Raw genomic sequence first — 20,620 nt, forward strand, 5'->3', positions numbered from 1 at the left:
AGCTCAAATTGGCACTTGGAAGTCGGAAATCTGTAGCATCTTCAGCATGTGTGTTACCCCGACTCTGGTTCGTGAAAACATGGGACGCTCACAACAGGCTTGTGTGCGTTTTTCAATACTACAAGCATCTGCGCAGGAGCTTAACACTAGTTTAGACATATAGTCAAATAAATAAACAAAATAAAATGTTACTTTGTTCACTGTTTCCCTTTTCCCACTACGAGGCGTTTTTCGCGTTCAAACTCTGATGGAATGCAGATTTGTCGCCGCCACATTTTGAGGGTTGGAATATGTAAAGTTCCAAACCAACCAAACCAAAATCAATTCCGACTGTTCTGAAACTTTTCTTAAGCTTCTCAAATAGCTTCCGGGTTCAACTTTAAACGGACAAATCCAGATGAAGAGCCGCATTTAGTTTCAAATTCACAGAGCGTCACAATCAACAATCACATCTGTGCGATGGAGAATCAATCCAGGGCAGTTATTTTGGTGGGGGGGGCCATGGCACTACTGTAAAAAATAAATCGCTGTTGTTAAAACGTGTTTAAAATGACATCCAAAAACTGCACACTTTTATTATAAATTTCACAAAACCAATCCGGGATTATGCTAAATTGAACACCCCTGTCGAGGGCTGTACCATTTACGTTCAGGCAACCTCACCTGGTTCTAATATGGTTTTTTTATTATTATTATTATTATTATTATTATTATTATTATTTTAAATTAATAAAGTAAGTCAATAAACTGAATTTAAGAAAAATAAATAAATTAAAGTTAAACAGTTATAATAATATAATAACAATATAATAATAAAGAATCTCTAATATTTTGAGAGATTCAGTCAAAAGGACTGCTTTTGGTTTTATATGCAAGAAAGCAAAATAATCTCTCTGGTTGACTCCCATGCAGACTAGGCGCAGCCTCGAAATGGACAAATAGTTTAGAAAAGCTACCAATTTTGTATTAACTGTGGGTGTGCACTTTTGTTACAAATTTTAACTCCAAGGCATGAGAATAATTGTAACACACAGATAAGCTGAACTAGATATTGGTGTTGTTTAAAAGCCATTTCATCATATTGTGTAATGCATTGGGTATTACCAACAGAATCACTGAACAGAATCATTGTACATTTTAGAATGCAAAAATAAATTAAGGCATGGGACCCCAACCCTGTATCAAACAAACAAAACACAACTGTAATTGAGTCCCCGCGCCCCCGCCACAATGACTCCAAAAAGATTAGTATGAAACTTGATAGGTGTGGCACAACTCTTATTATTTGAGGAGAAATCCAAAGGCGCGAGTACTTAATGCTGGATCACACCTCAGCTTCCCCGGAGCCCCACTCTCGTTCATGCATGGCAGCCGCGTTTCCTACGCTCCTTCTCCATTTCTTCTTTCTTGGTTTCTCCAACCTCTGACGAGGCATTGACAAAGACATTTACACACACTCGGGACACATGGGGCATCATTTAGTGGCATGGAAACGTTATCAGTTACGCTACGTTTACGAGTTTCACAAAATATTAAAATAAGAACTTTTAATTGTGACATGAGAAATATTTGAAAAGATGGTGAAAGACGCTGATAATAAACCCTCGACACTGGCACACCAAAAGACCAGACACCAAAAGAGGTATAGAATCCTACGATGACCCATGTAATCTAATTATTAATGCTTCCTTCCTTTGGATCACATGGATATTGACTCTGCTTCCATGTGCCTATCACCTGTCTTATTCGTAGGGCCCAATTAGCCTTCTCTCAGCATAACCTTACACGGTAGCATGATGTCCTTTTTACACAGTTTTCCTTTGGGTATTGAGACTATGAGTGTTATCTTGTCAAGGCCATAAGATGCTGCTGTCTTCCCCAAGGAAGGTGTGTGTAGCTTTTCTGTAAACAAGACATACATTTTGCGCACACACACCGATACTTTTCAAAAGGAGGAGCCCCTTCTACATAGCCAACTTTATTCTTCTAATGTGTAGCCCTTCCACAGGGTGCTTTGCTGTATGCTGTGCACCTCACACAAAGTGGCCTTGAATTCCTTAGCTGCGTCCAAATCAAAATACTATTCAGCACAGCATGGCAGCATAAGCAAATCCACATTCATGTATCCAACAGTATAATGTGTAAACTACCAGGATGACATACTACAGAAAACATTTCTGTGCGGGGTCATCATCAAGCTTCAACGTGCTGAGAGGGAGTAGCACGGCTACATGACGACGCACGCATGTCCATAAAGCCATCTCTTTTCCTGAAATACTCAAGTAAGCTGGGCGGCAGGGAGAAAGCCTGTGTCTCCCCTAAATGATATAGATCTCAGTGTGTCATAATATTTACTCACCAGGTACAACATTTGGTGTCCGCATCCAATAACATGAGGGACAATATTTTTCTCAGGGATTTTCAGGCAGCAGCTCTTGCAGAGATACAGGGGAGCGTATCGGTCACAGTGGCATTCAACAAGCGCACCTAAACCTGGAGGGCAGGAAGCAGGAATGTTACTCTTACCCGTGCACTGCTGGAGAAGTGTTTTATATTGAGAATTCTCTTCATCAGTTAAAAGAAAGCACATGTTTAGGGAAAGACATGTGATTTATAGAATTTATAGAAGTAAATATGAACCAACCAATAATCCAACACACAAGTCTCCAGTTTAGATCAAGTACCAGTTTCTGTAGTTTTAAAAATTGTAACAACTTTCATGCCCTTTCATTAATCAAGGGGTTATTATATGCATAGTACTGCCTTTGATATTTTGTTTGACATTTTGGAAGAAGGATATAGCGAAAATGTATTTATTGATCTTCTACTCACCGACCACAGGCGCTCTGGCCTTCAACTTGACATAAGCCCCCAGTGTATTAGATGCAGAGTTCGGGCGAGCAGTCACTGAAAGATAAATCACAGTAAAACGTATAGAGTAAAACCAGTTTCATAAAAACAAAACAAAGACAAACCATTGAAAACACTGAAGATAAAAAACAATAATAATATTCCCACCTTTAGTCCTGTCACCTCCTATTCCTGCGAGTTGATATGACACGTTCTGAGCTTCAGTTAATGGTTGCATTTTGTCACCGGAGTTGAGGCGCCGCAGTTTGCTTCCTTCTTCCTTTCCTCCGCTCTCGCTGGTCTGTCTCTTCTCTGCTTTCTTGTCCTCTTTTCCCTCACGGACGTTGTGCCTCTGTGTTTCTGAGCCGACCTCTTTTCCACCGCCGGGACTCTCCGGTTTTGGGGGAGTGTCCGGGCTCTCACGACCGGGGCTTTTTGATTCAAATTTCAGAGACACTTCCTTTAGAATCACTTTCTCTTTCACTGTCTCCTCCGGGCTTGTTTCAAAAGACACCTTTTCCTTTGCGGGCTCCTTTATTTGCAGCCCTTCATCAGTGTGTGGTTCTGCACAGAGCCTGACGGCCGCCTTAGCTCCGTCCGGCTCCTTCTCCTGTTTTGCTGCTGGAGGGGCTTCACACGTCACCGCAGCAGAGAAGCACTCGCCGCTCTCTGAGTACTGGCATTCAGATCCAGCCTCTTCCTTGACCTTGACTGTCGGTTCGTTCGTCACTGGATCCACCTCAGAATCTCTCTCTTCCTCCGTCTCTTTTGGTCTTTCTGTCAGAACTAAGAGAAAAAGGCAAACTCAGAAATCACCCTTTTGGTTCATCTGAAATCATGTTTATCTAAGACATTGAGCATGTAAGACATTGGCCAACATCTTGGGAATGGAGACGTTATTTAAATTCATATTATAATTTAAAGGGACAAATTCATATTTTAAGAAGCGGGAAAATGTATGTATTTTAATACAGACTTCTCTTTTTATAGATCAAATTTGAAACAATCAACATATTTTGACATAGTGCCAAGGCCTAACTTTAGAGATGTACACAAGGCCACAAAACTAATTTATTTTGGTATAACATTTCAAGGATATACCTAATGTGTATGTGCTTAAAAGAATGGGTGAGGGGCAAGAGGATTTTTCTGTATTTACCAGAGTAAGTGCACACTTCCTTCCAAAGGTAATCTTTAAAAATGCAGGACTTTTCACCCTTTGACAAAGTGTGTTTCATGGAAATGTATATGTACTGGCATTTTCATGGTTTCAGACACTCATCTGGTACCTGGCCTTGCCTAGTCATAGCTTATTTCTTATTGTTTGATGTCTAATTCGCTTTTTCAGCCTTGTTATATTTCCTATTATAGTAACGACTAAATCGATTCCCTCCAGAGCCCCACCGGGGAGCAAAATCCCTTTGGTAGTATATTTGAAGGAAATCTTGAGTATTAGTTTCACTACAGATTGTATGCGAGTTGACATCCTTTATGACTACAGTAGCATCTATTCCTTACATCCCGATGAAAGCGCCTAAAACTAAGAAAATGAATAAAACTCTTGTAGATGGTAGATTTGGCTTACACAACTTGTGTCCTGCCCGCAGCTCGGGACTGAGATGCATGTTTCTCTTTTTCATCTTCAACTTGTTGAGGATGCTTCCAGCTAGAACATATCAGTACAGGTGCAGTTAGTAAAGTACAGTGAAGCAGGCAAAACATAAAAACAGAAAGAAGAATATTCTCAAATACTTACCCTTTAAACCACGCAATCAGAAGCAAAGCACATAGAATATCCTACATATCTAACATTCATATTTTACCTCATTTGATGTACCACAATTTTTTTACTTTTTCGCACACACCGGTGTATAAGTGTCTCTCTCTCTCGCTCTAATTGTTTTACTATTTAAAATGGTAAACACTTATTTAATTGTAGAGCTCTGTGTGCAGCACATTGATTCGCTCATCTCTCTCTGGGACTTGATGCTATTTTCTTTTAAAGGAGGAGAAGGAGAATCAAGGACAAAATAAAGGCAACAGAGTAGCTGGAATAGTAGTTGACTTCATCAAAAGTAAATAAGAGAGCAGGAGGGATAGAGAATAAATCATGGAGAAAGAGGGGAAAACTGGTGAAACGAGATGAGAGTAGAGGAGATAAAAATAATGAGAGAGCAGAGGGAGGCAAGACAGGAGGCAGAAATGAAGAGTGGAGGAGTGTAGAGGCCTGGGGAGGTAACATGGGTTCAGAACGGTGTCGCTCAGATCAAAGAGAAGCAAAAAATGGTCACTGACTTCACTTGTACCTCGGGTGAAGGTCTCTCGTCCTCTTTCCCCTTTTCCTTCCAAAGTTCCTCATTTCAAACCCTTTGCACCACCACTGGAATAATCGAAAGGTCATCTGAAGAGCTTTGCGCATTAAGAACAGTGAAGGTTTAAAATGTTCGTTTTATTTTTCGAAGGAGAAAAGTTTATGTCAGGATGTGGATCAAACCTTAAAGGTTGGGGCCTACAGTGATGTTATCAAATGTGTCAAAGTCTTTTTCAATGCTTTTAAGATCAAACTTCCTGATTGATTCCTGATTTCCCGTAATGACATGAACCAAAAAATGATGTATAGAATCAGTTGTATCAGATACAACACAACGCAAAAGCCACTAAAAACATCATCCTCTCTTAACTTCCGAAAGCTTTCCGTCTTGTTTTCTCACTGGCATTGACCAGGTGCCGTGCCCGGCCCTGGGGTCTAGACCGTCCAGTCAAATTTGGGGCCGTTGGGCCCAGCTGGGCATGGTCATATACAACAATCCAAAAGACTCTTTTACAAGTTTTGGAAAATCACACCTACCAACATCATTATCCATCTAAACTCAGAAAGAACTGTTGTGTAACATTTCCATTAACTATGACTACCATGCCCCGTCATCTCCTTTTGTGATTTCATGGTCATGACTCCATTGTCATATTTTTCCTCCAACTCATATTGACAACTGCACTATTTCGGATAAAACACATAAAAGGCCACAACCTTGGCCTTGTCATCTCTAAAGGCCTTAATATTAAACAAGTTTTTATTAGCCATATTAACGATAAGTGTAAAAGGTCTCTAAACTTGTCAAAGTACGCTATTCAGGGAATAACCACAGGAAAAGAAGATGTGAGAAATACATGAGTGTAGAATCGAACATAGAAGACTATATATAAAATTGTGGAAAGTTCCAAAATGGGTTCTTAGTAGAGCAAGACTGATATTAAACTAACTGACATCACGGATCCAGCGAAAATGACATACGACTCGCATGGAGAATCAGAATCGTGACACCCCAACACTATACCCAACCAAAACTGAACTGATACAGCTGTTACAGCGGGTCCTGAGAAATGGACTGGTTGCGTGTGCAGGGTGATTTTATGGACGGACCTTGGGCTGATAATAATGGCGAGTATTGCAGCCCAACTCCTATTGCGTCGGATCGAAGAACAATGCACCCCTCCCATGAACTGGAAAAAGATACTTTCCTACACACAGACTGGGAGGGGAGCAGCCCCCACTGAGAGACGACCAACAAGATTGATGGAATGGCACATGTGATGGAATCACACCACCGGGTAGATATCAACCACTCACGCTTACACACCACACCCTTCCCCCCACCAACCCATGTCGCACTCCCTAATTTTGCCAGACTGGCCAGTGTTTGACATTTTAATGAGGGAGGCTGGGGGAGTGCACTCACGGTCGCTAGGAAAACGTGTTGGCACGCAGTGACGCTGAGGGTTCATTAGAGGTTGCTGCAGGGTCGGAAGTGGAGGAGTCCCCACTGGGGTCTTTCCTGGTCCCAGGGGTCCGCTCCACCAATGATTTCCCGCTGCAGCAGTCGTGGGAAGACACCTTGTGCAGGGCCATTGAGGTCGGTAGTTAAAATCTATGGTGTCTTGATGTGCCCAGATGCTGTGCTCACTCACCCCTATTTCTTGGTGATCAGGAACAGGTTATATATCGAGTGAGCCGCGACACTCAAGTCAGGAGTGGAAATGATGAGTGAAAAGGGTGAAAGTACACTCGCAGTCAAATCGCCTGCCCCAACATAAAAGCAAAGTTGTGAAGGCAGAATTGAAGGAGTCTACAACGACTGGTGTAGTCCCATCGTGCTGGTAGGTAAGCCCAATGGGTCGATCCGCTTTTGTGTATATTGTAACAAAATAATGTCACAATATGTAGTAATCTATGTAATCACATCAACATATATGCACAGACATAATGATGAACACAACCTCATATAACCCCAGTCACATATTTTCCATAATTCACATAATTCCCACAGACATTCCCGAGTGTTCAGGCCTCACCTTGACGCAGCTGCGGAGAGCGAGAACAACATTTGTTACATAGTTCACCAATGACCAGTAACACCAAACGGGCTATATATTGTTTCTGAATTCCCAAAATAAATAAAATAAAAATAAATAAAAGAATAGCTTTGGCTATAGCAGTCGGGGACTGCGAGACAGCTTTGGAAGCGGCGGTGAATATTACAAAAAATAGCTTAAGTAACTATAGCAGTTGGGGCCTGCGAGAAATTTAATAAAAAATAAAATAAAATAAAAAGCCACAGTCTGCGAGATAGTACTATAGCAGTCGGGGACTGTGAGACAGCTTTGGAAGCTTGGTGAATAGTACTAAAATAGCCTAAGTAGCTATAGAAATTGGGGGCTGCGAGAAAAATAAATAAAAGCCACAGTCAGTGGGATAGTACTATAGCAGTCTGGGACTGCGAGACAGCTTTGGAAGCTGCAGTGAAATCGCCCTCATGGGTCTTATAGACATTGTTCGGATACCCTAAAGCAGATCCCTCCCAGGTTGGTTGATGTGTGGAGCTTCCTCAATAAGACGGAGACGGGTTTGAGGCAAGATGTCGTGGGAACCCTTTATTACTGCTACTGCCGATATATCTGCAGGGTCAGTTCGCAAAGTCTCAACCAACGACAAGACCAACGACAAAGACAATGACGACAAAGACGACAACCCTTATAAAGTCTCCCCTAAGCAAGTCGTCACAAAGTGATATATGGATCACAAAGAACTATGTAGGAATATAGGAAAAGTACTGGAAACAATATGTGTGCGACTGGTCACAAAGAGCTGTTTTCCAACCAGAGGCGCCATATTATAACAAGCGCCATATTATTTCTAACAAATGGCGCCATATTATTTCTAACAACATTTTATAACAAGCGCCATATTATTTGTAACAAATGGCGCCATATTATTTCTAACAACATATAGAATGCAGTCCGGGACTGTTGACTGGATTTCACCATGGGTACCAGGAATAGTGAAGCGCTACAAAAGGATCAGCAAGTTAGGGAATCAAAAGAATCCTATAAGCATATGAAAGGAAAAGATGAAAGAACAGTGATAAATTTGGTAGAACGGGAAAGCTTAGGTTTTCCCGCAGGAGTCTAAATTTGGTCTAAATCAGCGACAGCAGCTGAAAGTAAAATTACAAAACAGAGAAAAAAAACACGAGAAGCTACAAGGCCAAATGGTGGGCTTGGGTGAGTGGGTAGAGGAAGCTAAAAAGAGAGAAAATAATAAATATAAGAAGCAGGGAGAGGGAAAGGGACAGAGAGACGCGGATCAGGGAAAGAGACAGAGCAAGCCATCAGCACCACCATCGTATAATGCTAATCAATGTAATTCTTTGTATCCTGTGTTAGCAGCCTGGACTCCCCTGGATCTGGACCTGGACCCCATGGGACCCCAGGGAAAAACCCAAGCCATGGCTCTGCACACCCTGATCAGGTGACATGTGTACACACACACCACACACACTTAGAACTGATCCTACAAACTGTTAAACCAACACAAATTACACTACAAAGATTTTTGCATAATCATGTGTGTCTGCTTGACATGCCAAACATAAAAATCCAACGCTGTTCTACACTCAATCAAGCCACACTACTCGCCCCCACTGACGTAACAGAAAATAAACGATTGAACACATCACACCTTTTCTTAGATCTCTACATTGGCTCCCTGTTAAAACTAGAATTGATTTTAAAATTCTGCTACTTGTCAATAAAGCAATAAAATGGCCTTGCACCTCAATATATAAAATAAATACTAATTATACACAAACCAGCAAGAACTCTCAGGTCCACAGTCAGTGGTCTTTTAACTATGAGTCTTTGTGGCATGTGTCCAGGTCAGAGGAACACAAGACGATATCATAGTTCTTTAGCTATAGGGATACAATTCTTAGAATATAGAGAGTACAGGCCAAGGTTTATTCTTTGTTCTTCAATTACATTTTTATTTAGCACTAAATAATTCTGTATTGTCTATATTTCTCCTTCCAAACAGGAGTGCAGAGCCACCTGTTACTGCTCACTGGCACCATTCACAGAGTTTGTTCTATCAACAATCTTCCAGCAGCAGAATTGTCACAGAACCAAAAGCCCCCACCTTTTCAGTACCAGCCAAACATACAGTATAAATGCAGATACAGTGGCAATATTCCTGTGCAGAGACTCCTGTGTGTTAAGTGTTGTTGCGCTTTGCTGATGATGTGTGAATGTATGTGTGTGACTAACCCCGCCCAGGATCCACAGCTTAGCCACCACACCGCAAAGATTATAACACTAAGTTCCGCCCACTCCAAGCTACACACATTTAGCATAGATGTGTGTAGTGCTAATAATAGCGCTAATTATGAACTAATACCCACATATAACCACGACAAACTTACAACTGACTGAAACCGAGTAAACCCACCTGACCCCAACTGAACCACCAGAACCGTCTCACCCGCCCCCCTACACCTTGAAAAGGTGAAAGCAGCTCAACATCCGCCTGAGCACATCAGTTCCAACCTCAGGACTGGGTCCTCATAAAGAACCTACGACGGTCAACTCAGCACAATCCCGATTTCCTGGGACCATTCCGGGTCTTGCTTGTCACCAACACCGCCCTTGAGGTCGAAGACTGCGCCTGCTGGGTTCACGCCTCCCAATGTAAGAATGTTTCTACTCACCTCTAGCTACTGGTTGAGGAGACAATGTGAGTGTACGGCGAACGCTGCTCACCCTGCAACTGCGTTGGAACCACATCAACCACACCTGTGGCCAGGCCCCCTTTCCACCTTAGAGGGTTTTGTGGCCTACACCGGCACTGATTGTTTCCTGCTCACCATTGCTATAATTGTTGTTGTCCCCATATACATTGTCCATGATGATAGTTTACTTCACATACTTTCCTGTCCTGAGAATATAACTTCCCCAACCACTGTTCATAAAATATGTTCCTGGCACTACGACACATAGCACTGACTCAGCTCCCGGCCTTAACGGCACTCATCTACTAAACAATATTTTCTGGTTATGTGGCCATAATGCATACACCCATCTCCCAGTCGGCCGGAATGGCATTTTCACCCCGGCCAGCGTCACACCTTTATCGTCCCAGTTTTCAGCGCCACTTGCACTAAACACGCGCTACCCACCTTCAGCCCACATGACCGCGTTTGGGGCTCCGACATCCCAGAGGATCACAAATTATGGACTGTGGGCCAAAAGGTCCTACTCTCGCTCTTCCCTTCGACCAGGGTTAGTAAAACTATGCTCCGTATTGAAACTTTACATTATCAATTTACCGCCTTTATGAACGAATCTCTCCTCAAAAGAGACGCCACGACACAAAAACTTTGGGCGCTCCGCCAATTGTCCCTACAAAACAGTATGGTCGACGTCACTCTTAGGGAGGAGGTCAACGACACTCAGAGTGGCTTCTGGTGGTTTCTCATGAATTGCCGGCACTGGCTTACTCTTACTGCCACCGCTTTAGTCGCCATCCTCGTTCTTCTATGCACCTGTTTGGTTTGTAGAACACCGTTACTATGCCGCTTGACCACCCAAATTGTTAAGACCTTTGTTGCCATCCCTTTTGACGACCCTGAGCCCCCTCCGGAATCTTTGTCTCCCCCTTATGCAGGCGTTGACGACAGTTCCGACACCACCTCCTCACAGGACACCCGAGAACCACACATGACGTACTTTATGAATCTTAGTGAATTTGTAGTGTTGATGTTTTTCTGGTTTGCGCGCACACACACACACACACACACACACACACACACACACACACACACACACACACACACACACACACACACACACACACACACACACACACACACACACCTCTAATGATGACTCGCGCATGTCATTTTACTATTTTATACTTTAAATCTCCCGTTCCACCACAACCCCCTGGCGACCCGTACAATGATGACGCCCATAACACATCTCTTTACAGTTCTGACTTCTCTTCAGACTCTCGAAGCATCCAAGAGGAATACCTATCGTTAAAATGACCAGTGTGAATAGACTCACATTAGCGGGGCCAGCGTCCCCAAGATCCACCCGCACCCTCCCCTATTGTTCCGTTCAACCACCCATCCACGTGGTCATTCAACTATAATGCTGCCGACCTGTATGACTGTGGCACTGTCCCTCGGAGATCAGCTTGACTTGAATCTTAAATAAACTTCGACTAAGGACTCAAGTTGGTGTACTTATTGATTCACCTCTTGGGTACCGATTGGCGGGCTGTGGAAATTTCCACGACAAAAGGTAACTGACATTCCAGATGTTGCTAGATGTTCTGGCACCCTAAGCATGCCAATCAAGCCAAACTCATAAGATCAGACATAAGTTATGTTCAAATAAACCTCTTAAATCTCTCCTGAAGTTATAAGTCAGATTCAGTTCATAATCCAAATGATTGACAGCATTGCCCCCACCAAAGCAGACATCTAGAACAGTAAAATCTCCCTGGGAAAATGTGAAAAGTGAGGCTGTTAAAGAGAACCTGAAGGACAAACCCGGGTGCAGCACAAAAAAAGAAGAACGTTGAAACCACATCCTTCATTAAAGCATGCCTGTAGAAACAATGTAATGGAGCATACAGCCACACGCTTGACAACCACACGTGTTGTAAAGTACCAAACACATTGATCCGACCATCGTCTGCGCACATTGAGCCCTTTCTTCTGGCACAAGGCCTTTTTCAGCCAATGGCTCATTTTCAATATCTGACTCTGGACAGATGCAGGCGCTTGCTTCCTTTAAACACTCCTACTCACCAAGTTTGGCTCGAGGTTGGATGGCAGTGTTCAAGCTGCTCTCATTGCATTCCTTCCTGAGGGCTTCCAGTTTGCTCAAGGCTGCAACGAGTAACCACGCAGGGAAAAAACACTTAACCACATGATTCATATACATAACTCTATTCCCTTCTATTTTGTACCCCCACTTTGTATTATCTTTTTGAGGCTTATTTTATATTTATTCAATATGATTTATATTATTCTATTCACTAACTGCATTACGTTTTAGGAATCAGTTAGTTTCAGTTAGTGAGCTAGGTATGAATAAGGTTAGCTATAATGTTGGACTTAGTAACTATTGTGCATGAAGTGTGAATGAAAACAGTTTTGTATATTATAATAATAATAATAATAATAATAATAAACTCACCCACTGAATAGCAAGTGGCCTCCAATGCATTGAACAACACGGGTTGCAGAGTCACTTTCTTAAAGACAGAAAGGACAACAACAATTCAAAAGTTCTGGAAAAAAAAAAACGATTAACTTTTAAAATGTCAACACGCCGCTCCACTATGACAGGTAATACCTTCATCTCATTATTTGGCATTCCATGCTGTTCCGCTGCTTGCTTTGCATAATTATACATCATGAAGCTGAAGTCCCTGTCGTACTTGATGTAGCAATCCTTTGATAGTAGAGTAGAGGGATGCCACGCGCTCTGCAAACAAACAATGGAGGTTAAATTGACCACTGCTTTTGACTGTAGGGGACGACGAAACCCACAACACTAATTTGTTGACCCGCAACACTGATTCTAAAACCAAAATTGGTTTTAGAATAAAAAGACTAAATGTAAAATATTAAGGGGTACTCCAGTGCTCCCGTAACCAGTTTTGAAATTTACTGGCATAACTGTATTGGATTATAAGATTTATAAGAAAGTTTTAGGCCTATAGACACAGAATTGTTTTCTTTAATATGAAGATAATCTGATTGATTTTTTTAAAACATTAAATGTTTAAACAGATTGGAGTTGCTACCAATTTCAATTTTAAATTGGTAGCAACTCCAATCTGTTTAATCAAATTACAGTTGATGCCAAGAAAGTGGCTATGGCTGCAATCTGCACCACCACCAAAAACACAAGATCACACGAACGCACAGGGAGTCAATCGTACGCCACCGGGCCATGGGACGACTTACAATGTAGCGGTGAATGTGGTCAAAGCTGATGACATGGTTTATGATCTTGTTTCTGCGTAAACCAAGATGGCAAATCATGCAGAGGTAAAACCTTTTCTCAGTCTGACCCTCACAAATGCACTCAACCAGGTGCTGCACGCCTGCAGAAATCACATCAATGAAAAATAAATATATGCAACCAGAGGGCCACTGAAGATTAAGATTAAAAACAAACAAAGAAATAATTAAATATAACCCAACGTCTCCTCACCCAGGAGTGTATGTTTCCTGCCAGAGTCTGTCAGGTAGCTTTGCATTGTTGTCGTTTTTGGCCAGCTCACTGCATTCAGAAATACAACAACGTGGGCAGATCAAACAAAAATGAATGGTTGTGGAAGGAAATTGATTACTGGTCATAAGTACAAATTATTTCTGCGTAAGGAGGATTTATCACATAATGTGCACCTAATTCACTATGACTGTATTTCACCATGAATACACAAACTCAGTGTGCCAAGATGTTTTTTAATTTGTTCTTTTTCAGGCATCTTCATTATAGATTAAGGTGGCGCTGCACTGTGGCTGTCCAGTGCTCTGGATATAGGATGGATCAAATGCAGAGGACAAATTTTGTGGTACTTGTGCATTGACACAATTATGCTAAAAATGACATCTCATTCTGAGCAGTAATTTATAATTTCCTTCAACACAGGCCTTCTTCTGGGATGGATGTGAAGTCCATTTTTTTTTTTTTTTTTTTTTTTTTTATAAATGGAGGGACATGGTGGTTCAAGCAAGTCATGGAGAAACTCTAGACTCACCTCTGAGCTGCTGGGAGAGCTTGTCATTTTCTCGGAGAGTGGACATCACTAGGGGCAAGATCGTCAGGTTATTTAAAGTTATGGTAGTTTGGCCAAAAAGCTAAAAAAAAAAAAAAATAATCTCACACACACACACACACACACACACACACACACACACACACAATTTCACAGTAAGGGGGGCGTGGCGATTGCGACCGCTAGTGTAGTGCATACTGACAGACTGCTGGAACGAGACTGAGAACAATGATGAGATGCTTGACGCTGAGGCGCAGTGCACGCCGCGGTACTGTACGCAGCATACAATAACGACTGGTCAGAATGCTGGTTGCAAGTCCGAACGGTCGTTAAACAGGAAGGTCATTAAGTGAGGAGTACCTGTATGTGTATGTGTGTAGAAAGGAGACAGCACAGATGTACCTTTTGTGTAGGGGAGCGTTTCGAGTGCTGCAAATAAGTCTTCAGGCAAATCCAGAACCTACAGAGCATAAGGGGTTGGTTTAAGTCTATTTATCAATATACTTTTACACTTATATAGTTTATACTTTTTATTCTATTTATTTATATTATCATTATTTATTTACTTATTTTATATGTATATACACATATGTATATCTGTATATATGCGTGTGTGTGTGAATACGCTCACCGGCCACTTTATTTGGTACGCCTGTTCAATTGCTTGTTAACACAAATAGCTAATCAGCCAATCACATGGCAGCAACTCATTGCATTTAGGCATGTAGGCATGGTGAGGATGACTTGCTGGAGTTCAAACCGAGCGTCAGAATGGGGAAGAAAGGGGATTTAAGTGACTCTGAACATGGTATGGTTGTTGGTGCCGGACGGGCGGGTCTGAGTATTTCAGAAACTGCTGACCTACTGGGATTTTCAGGCACAACCATCTCTAGGGTTTACAGAGAATGGTCCGAAAACAATAAAATATCCAGTGAGCGGCAGCTGTGTGGACGAAAATGCCTTGTTGATGTCAGAGGTCAGAGGAGAATGGGCTGACTGGTTCGAGACGACAGAAAGGCAACAGTAACTTAAAACAACCACACGTTACAACCAATGTATGCAGAATACCATCTCTGAACGCACAACATGTGGAACCTTGAAGCAGATGGGCTAATGGTGTGCGTTATTAGAATTTTATGTCTATATATTGCTGTGCCTTTCACGTGAACTCTTGCACAATGTATGTGTACTCTGTTTATCCTTCCCAAGGCTTAGTAGAGTTCATGTCGTAAAAGGACATAAACTAGTCACTTTCTGTGCCATAAAGAGGAGGAAGGGAACCTCAACAGATAGTTGGTCTCAACGAACCTGCACCATCAATGATCTATGCAGGACGTTGCGACATCTGCTGGCCTTCATCCCAGCGGCTCCTCAGTTTCCCACTCCAAGACGACTGTATAATAAGCTCAGCTCTCCAGTGAGAACTAAGCACTTCCTCTGTGAATTTCTGTTGGGTTGTTACACTGAAACTGCTCCTCTTGTACAACATTAAATACGTTATTTACCTATATTTAACCGTATTTGTCTCCGATTTCCTCTGTAACGATTAGTCCGTCCAGGAAAAAAGTTCATAGCTGTTTAACTTTTACAGTGTGGGGGATATTTTCTTGGCACACTTTGGCCCCTTAGTACCAATTGAGCATGTTTTAAAGGCCACAGCATACCTGAGTATTGTTGCTGACCATGTCCATCCCTTTATGAGCACAGTGTAGTCCAATCCCATCTTCTGATGACTACTTCCAGCAGGATAATGCACCATGTCACAAAGCTCAAATCATCTCAAACTGGTTTCTTGAACATGACAATGAGTTCACTGTATTCCAATGGCCTCCACAGTCACCACATCTCAATACAATAGAGCACCTTTGGGATGTGGTGGAACGGGAGATTTGCATCATGGATGTGCAGCCAACAAATCTGCAGCAACTGCGTGATGCTATCATGTCAATATGGACCAAAATCTCTGAGGAATGTTTCCAACACCTTGTTGAATCTATGCCACGAAGAATTGAGGCAGTTCTGAAGGCAAAAGGGGGCTCAACCCGGTACTAGCAAGGTGTACCCAATAAAGTGGCCGGTGAGTGTTTATGCATATGTTTGTACAGAGAGAAAAAAATCAGTTGCAGACATGGTTATAATGAAACTGAGTTGATGTTATCTGCTCTGGCACACACACACACACACACACACACACACACACACACACACACACACACACACACACACACACACACACACACACACACACACACACACACACACACACACACACACACACACACACACACACACTTACTTTTGTAAATGATGTGGGTTTTGTCAAGTATGTCATTGCTACTGCAACACTGGAATTTCCCTTTGGGGATTAATATAGCATCTCTGTCTTATCTTATCTCATCTTAAACCGACATTGTCTCATCTGCAGCCCTTTTTTAACATTTTAGACGCACTGAAGTGTGAAAAAAAAAAAAAATTTCACAAATTTGTCAACTCTTTAACATAGACTTCTTCGTATACAAAAGTGTTTTTAACCTGTAGCGTCCCAGAGCCCTTCTTCAGCATCTCTTGAAAAGCCAGGGGTCTCAGAATGGTCGCCATGTTCATCCTCGGAATCCAGGAGAAGCTTAGGGAGTCAGGGTGTATGCAATTCTTCAAAAACATAAAAAACAATTATTCTCTGCTCATTTCACACAGCAATCATGGAAGTTGATCTACAGCGTCAAGTCTTACATAATAGTGGACGTAATGGGCGGCGGAGGAGAGGTGGACCATTATCTCCTGCTGCGAACACTTTGCCTCACAAACATGGCACAGGTAGAACACTTTGGTATTCGACTTTGTGGTAAGACAAACAGTCACCAGAGACAGGCCTATAGCATGCAGGAGAAAAACATAAATAAATAAATAAAAAAAGAATACAAAAGAAGGTTAAAAAAAAAAAATCAAGCTGGTTGAATATTACATGACATTGTTACATGACATGCAACAACAGTCCATTGTGTTGCAGAAACTAATAAAATAACATTGACTATGTCGTGGAGAAAACCCCACTCTTAGGTTCTTTAAAACAAATAGGCTGCACTTGAGGAAAGCTGAATACACAGATACAGTAAGACTCTTTATTAAGAAATAACCAGTCTGAGTGAGGTCTGCAGAGTACACTAAAAACTCTTTGGCTTGCAAAGTAATATATTCTTTTCAAAGCATTGACTCCTCCTTGTCTCCCTATCTTCCGAGCTGACCACCATATGGAGAACATTACTTAGGAGCCTACTCTACCGCTGAGAGAGGGCACAGGTCACTCAAAGTGAGCCCCACACCCCTCTGCCTTTTCAGAGGCCTCGCTGTTGAGACATGCATTCACTCTTATTTATATTGTCTGAATACATTGTTCATATTATGTCTAAATAAGTCATATCTTACTCATATTATATCTAAATATGTTATATCTTGTCTCCATACAAACATAATTCATGAGGTTGATTTGATTCCCCAAACCTCTGCATTCCTCGTCTATAGGTGATTGATGGAAGGAGTCCCCTTCCTGCCTTCCACATCTGCTTCTAATTGTGGCATACCCAACACATTGGCATTTATTGATTCCTTTAAAAATAAACTCAAGATTTTACTACAACTACAATAATGGACAAAAAGTGAAGTGATAAAATCTAAGCCAATATGAAAAACATTGTCATTAGCACCACTCACGATACACCTGAACAAAAGGATAAGACCTTACCTTTTTTTTTTTTAAATCTATTAGTAGTTTGAATGAGATAAAACAAGCTTGGTTTTGTAGAACTCCACTCAAAATGGTAAATTCTGCCAGCATTGAACCATTTTCATTTGTCTATTCCTGAATTTCCCTCCAGGGATCTATAAAGTTTTATCTAATCATCTCTGACTTTACTTGTCATTTATGAACATTTGTTCAGGTACCATTGTAGTTCATATTCCATTTTGAAGTGGTTTGCTTTTAATTTTTACAGGTGTATTTATGTATTGCGTATTTTAATGTGTAAAACCCCCGACCAAGTACATTTTAAAACAAATATTTACACACATTTTAGAATTAAATCCTTATGCACACAGACTTTACAAACCTAATATGGGCCGTTGGCGGCCACACTTCACAAGATGCTTCATAACAACAATGTGGGAAAAAACACCTAGATGAAGAGGAGAGAGAGATTTGGGGTATTCATTGGATTAACCAGTTAAAACAAAGTTGAAACAAACTTCAGAATACAAAACAAAAGTAAATAAACTAGTTTACCCCATTGCTTGCACTTATCTGAAAGAAAGAATCCAAATAATTAAAATTGTAATATTACTCAGAAAAATTGGAAAGCAACAGCACGTTTTTATAATGAAAAAAAGACACACACACACACACACACACACACACACACACACACACACACATACATACATACATACATACATACATACATACATACATCCCTGAGAGTTTGGAAAAAATATACCTTTTGGGAAGACCACTGCCATTTGCTGCGGGTTGAAAGAGGTGGTTAAGTGTTTTGTTTTGCAGAACATGTACAGACCAGAGATTGACTAGTTCGAGGATAGACCCTTCGAAGGGTTTCAAAACGATAACTTCATAACCACTCTGCATACAATTCACTCTCATCAAACATGACTGCAGGCTTATTCCGTGACATTCCCTTGACTGTGGTTTGATTGCGGCAACTGTTACGTCAAAGCCAAGTCGCCTCATGCTTCATTTCATCGACCTTCACTTCCCCTCGTTTGTTTTATACGTAATTGTTACATGAAGCTTGTACGATCCATGGCGTCACACAGGGTTCCACAGACGCGTGACCCAGCGAGCTGTAGCTCTTGCGGCTGTTTTTGCGTCATCGTCAGTCATGGATTAATTCTGATGTTAGCGCTGTGATCAAATTAAATTACACTTTATTCATCCACGGGGGGTATGACGCACGCGCACACGCGCACACACACACACACACACACACACACACACACACACACACACACACACACACACACACACACACACACACACACACACACACACACACACTTCAGCCGAGTTAATTAAAGCGGAGTCTGCCTGATAACGCACACCCGACCTGCTTGTGTTTCTTCCCTCGCATGTGAGCCTTCAGGTCACACATCTTGCCGAAGTTGGCCAGGCAGAGCTGCGGAGACAATCAGTGGGCACAAAACAGTGTGACGGAGGAAGCAACATGGCAAACCAGAGCTCAGCGCCCCCCGAAAGAAAGGCCAATGCAGCAAAGACGCACGTACCTGGCATCCAATTTTACTCATCCCGGCGGACCTCCCTTGGCGCTCACAAGAGAAGTAACGTCGTGTTTATTTGCAATTGTTTGGTAAGCTTGGCCGTCCCCCTTGACCCTCACCGGGTTTGTAAAGGAATCCAATTACAAGACAGACCTTCGGGCGGGTTGGGGGGGGGGGGCGGGATCGCTGGCATAGGAGGCCAATCGGATTCCAGGGGTGGCCCCGACCCCCGCCCTCCCCTCCGGTGGGACCCCCCTCGCAACAAAAGCCCCGGTGTCGTGCCAAAAAGTGTTTGCCGAACTCTGACGTCTCTTGCAACAGAACGATCACAAATGTGGCCAAGGAAGGGTTTGCGGCTTAGTCATATGTCATACGACATTTTGATTATGGGCAATACTATAGTATTGTTTCCGATGTTTATATGTGTTTGGTATGTCTAATATGCTTGTTAAGGCCTATATTTGGAAACTAGACTATAATTAACATCATTTACTAATGGGTTCGATATAAAATAAAAACATTATTTATTTTGTAATTATCCTCATGATTCTGCATTATTTACCTGCTCTGTGCCCTAGATTAGAACCAACTCAGCCCCTTTTAACAGCTGAAATACCTTTAAAGGGCAAATACGACCCATAAAATGCAATTTCCCACCTGCAAAAAAGTGATTGCAGCATCTGCCCTGTCACCAAAAGGTGAATTACACCTCAGAATGACTTGGTTTAATTCGTGATGGTTATATTTTAAAGATTATAGTGAGGTGTCTGGAAGGTTTGAGGTGAATAGGTTACTGAGCTCCCAAAGCTGAGATATAGTGCGGTCATAATATTAACTATGTTAGTATTAGATTTATTGCCTTGATGTCATACGAAGAACGAAAACAACAATGGGTCTATTGAGAGGTCCTATGGGAGAGGAATTTTGTTGATTCTTCCAGCTCGACCAGAGGAGGAAAGGTTTACATTTAGGACAGGATATAGGCTGAGCGGGCACCTATGGATTGGAACCAGATGTGGTATGTTATCTTTGTACAGCTTTAAAAGCGAGTGCAGAGCGTCACTTGGCAGAGATTCCATCCGGCTCGGGTCTCTCCCAGGACATCCATGGCAAGTCTGGTTTGATGCTGATTTGTGTAATAAAATCATTATTTTATTCGAGTCAGTGTCAGCGGTCACTCCTTCATTCTTCAGCACATCACACCCATCAAGAAACTAAACTACAATAGCCAACCCAGTGCTTTAACCGGTTTAAATACCTTTCAAAAGGCAATACAACCCATAAAATGCTTTTTCCCACTTGCCAAAAAGTGATTATAGCGCCTACCTTTTCACTGAAGGGTAAATTACG

The 20,620-nt window shown here is 41.9% G+C and overlaps 1 protein-coding gene across 1 annotated transcript in view; it reads right to left on the reverse strand.

Annotated features, from left to right (window-relative positions):
• Positions 1–19,378, reverse strand: part of LOC307242210 (uncharacterized protein) — a gene marked incomplete at its 3' end in the record, with an annotated part of 22,020 nt that extends 2,642 nt beyond the window's left edge. The window contains exons 1-15 of the mRNA XM_080016564.1: positions 19,277–19,378; positions 19,099–19,167; positions 18,472–18,496; positions 18,261–18,278; positions 18,088–18,153; positions 16,715–16,854; positions 16,517–16,633; positions 12,550–12,681; positions 12,391–12,448; positions 12,000–12,080; positions 4,436–4,516; positions 3,019–3,636; positions 2,833–2,907; positions 2,360–2,493; positions 1,331–1,423 (exon numbers count right to left, since the gene is read on the reverse strand). Coding sequence (XP_079872690.1) covers positions 1,331–1,423; positions 2,360–2,493; positions 2,833–2,907; positions 3,019–3,636; positions 4,436–4,516; positions 12,000–12,080; positions 12,391–12,448; positions 12,550–12,681; positions 16,517–16,633; positions 16,715–16,854; positions 18,088–18,153; positions 18,261–18,278; positions 18,472–18,496; positions 19,099–19,167; positions 19,277–19,297 — 1,728 coding nt within the window. The 5' untranslated portion in view covers positions 19,298–19,378. The remainder of the gene's footprint in view (positions 1–1,330; positions 1,424–2,359; positions 2,494–2,832; positions 2,908–3,018; positions 3,637–4,435; positions 4,517–11,999; positions 12,081–12,390; positions 12,449–12,549; positions 12,682–16,516; positions 16,634–16,714; positions 16,855–18,087; positions 18,154–18,260; positions 18,279–18,471; positions 18,497–19,098; positions 19,168–19,276) is intronic.
• Between the last annotated feature and the right edge of the window lie 1,242 nt (positions 19,379–20,620).

The sequence above is a fragment of the Zeus faber genome, assembly GCF_960531495.2.
Source record: "Zeus faber genome assembly, chromosome: 1".
Lineage (NCBI taxonomy): Eukaryota > Metazoa > Chordata > Actinopteri > Zeiformes > Zeidae > Zeus > Zeus faber.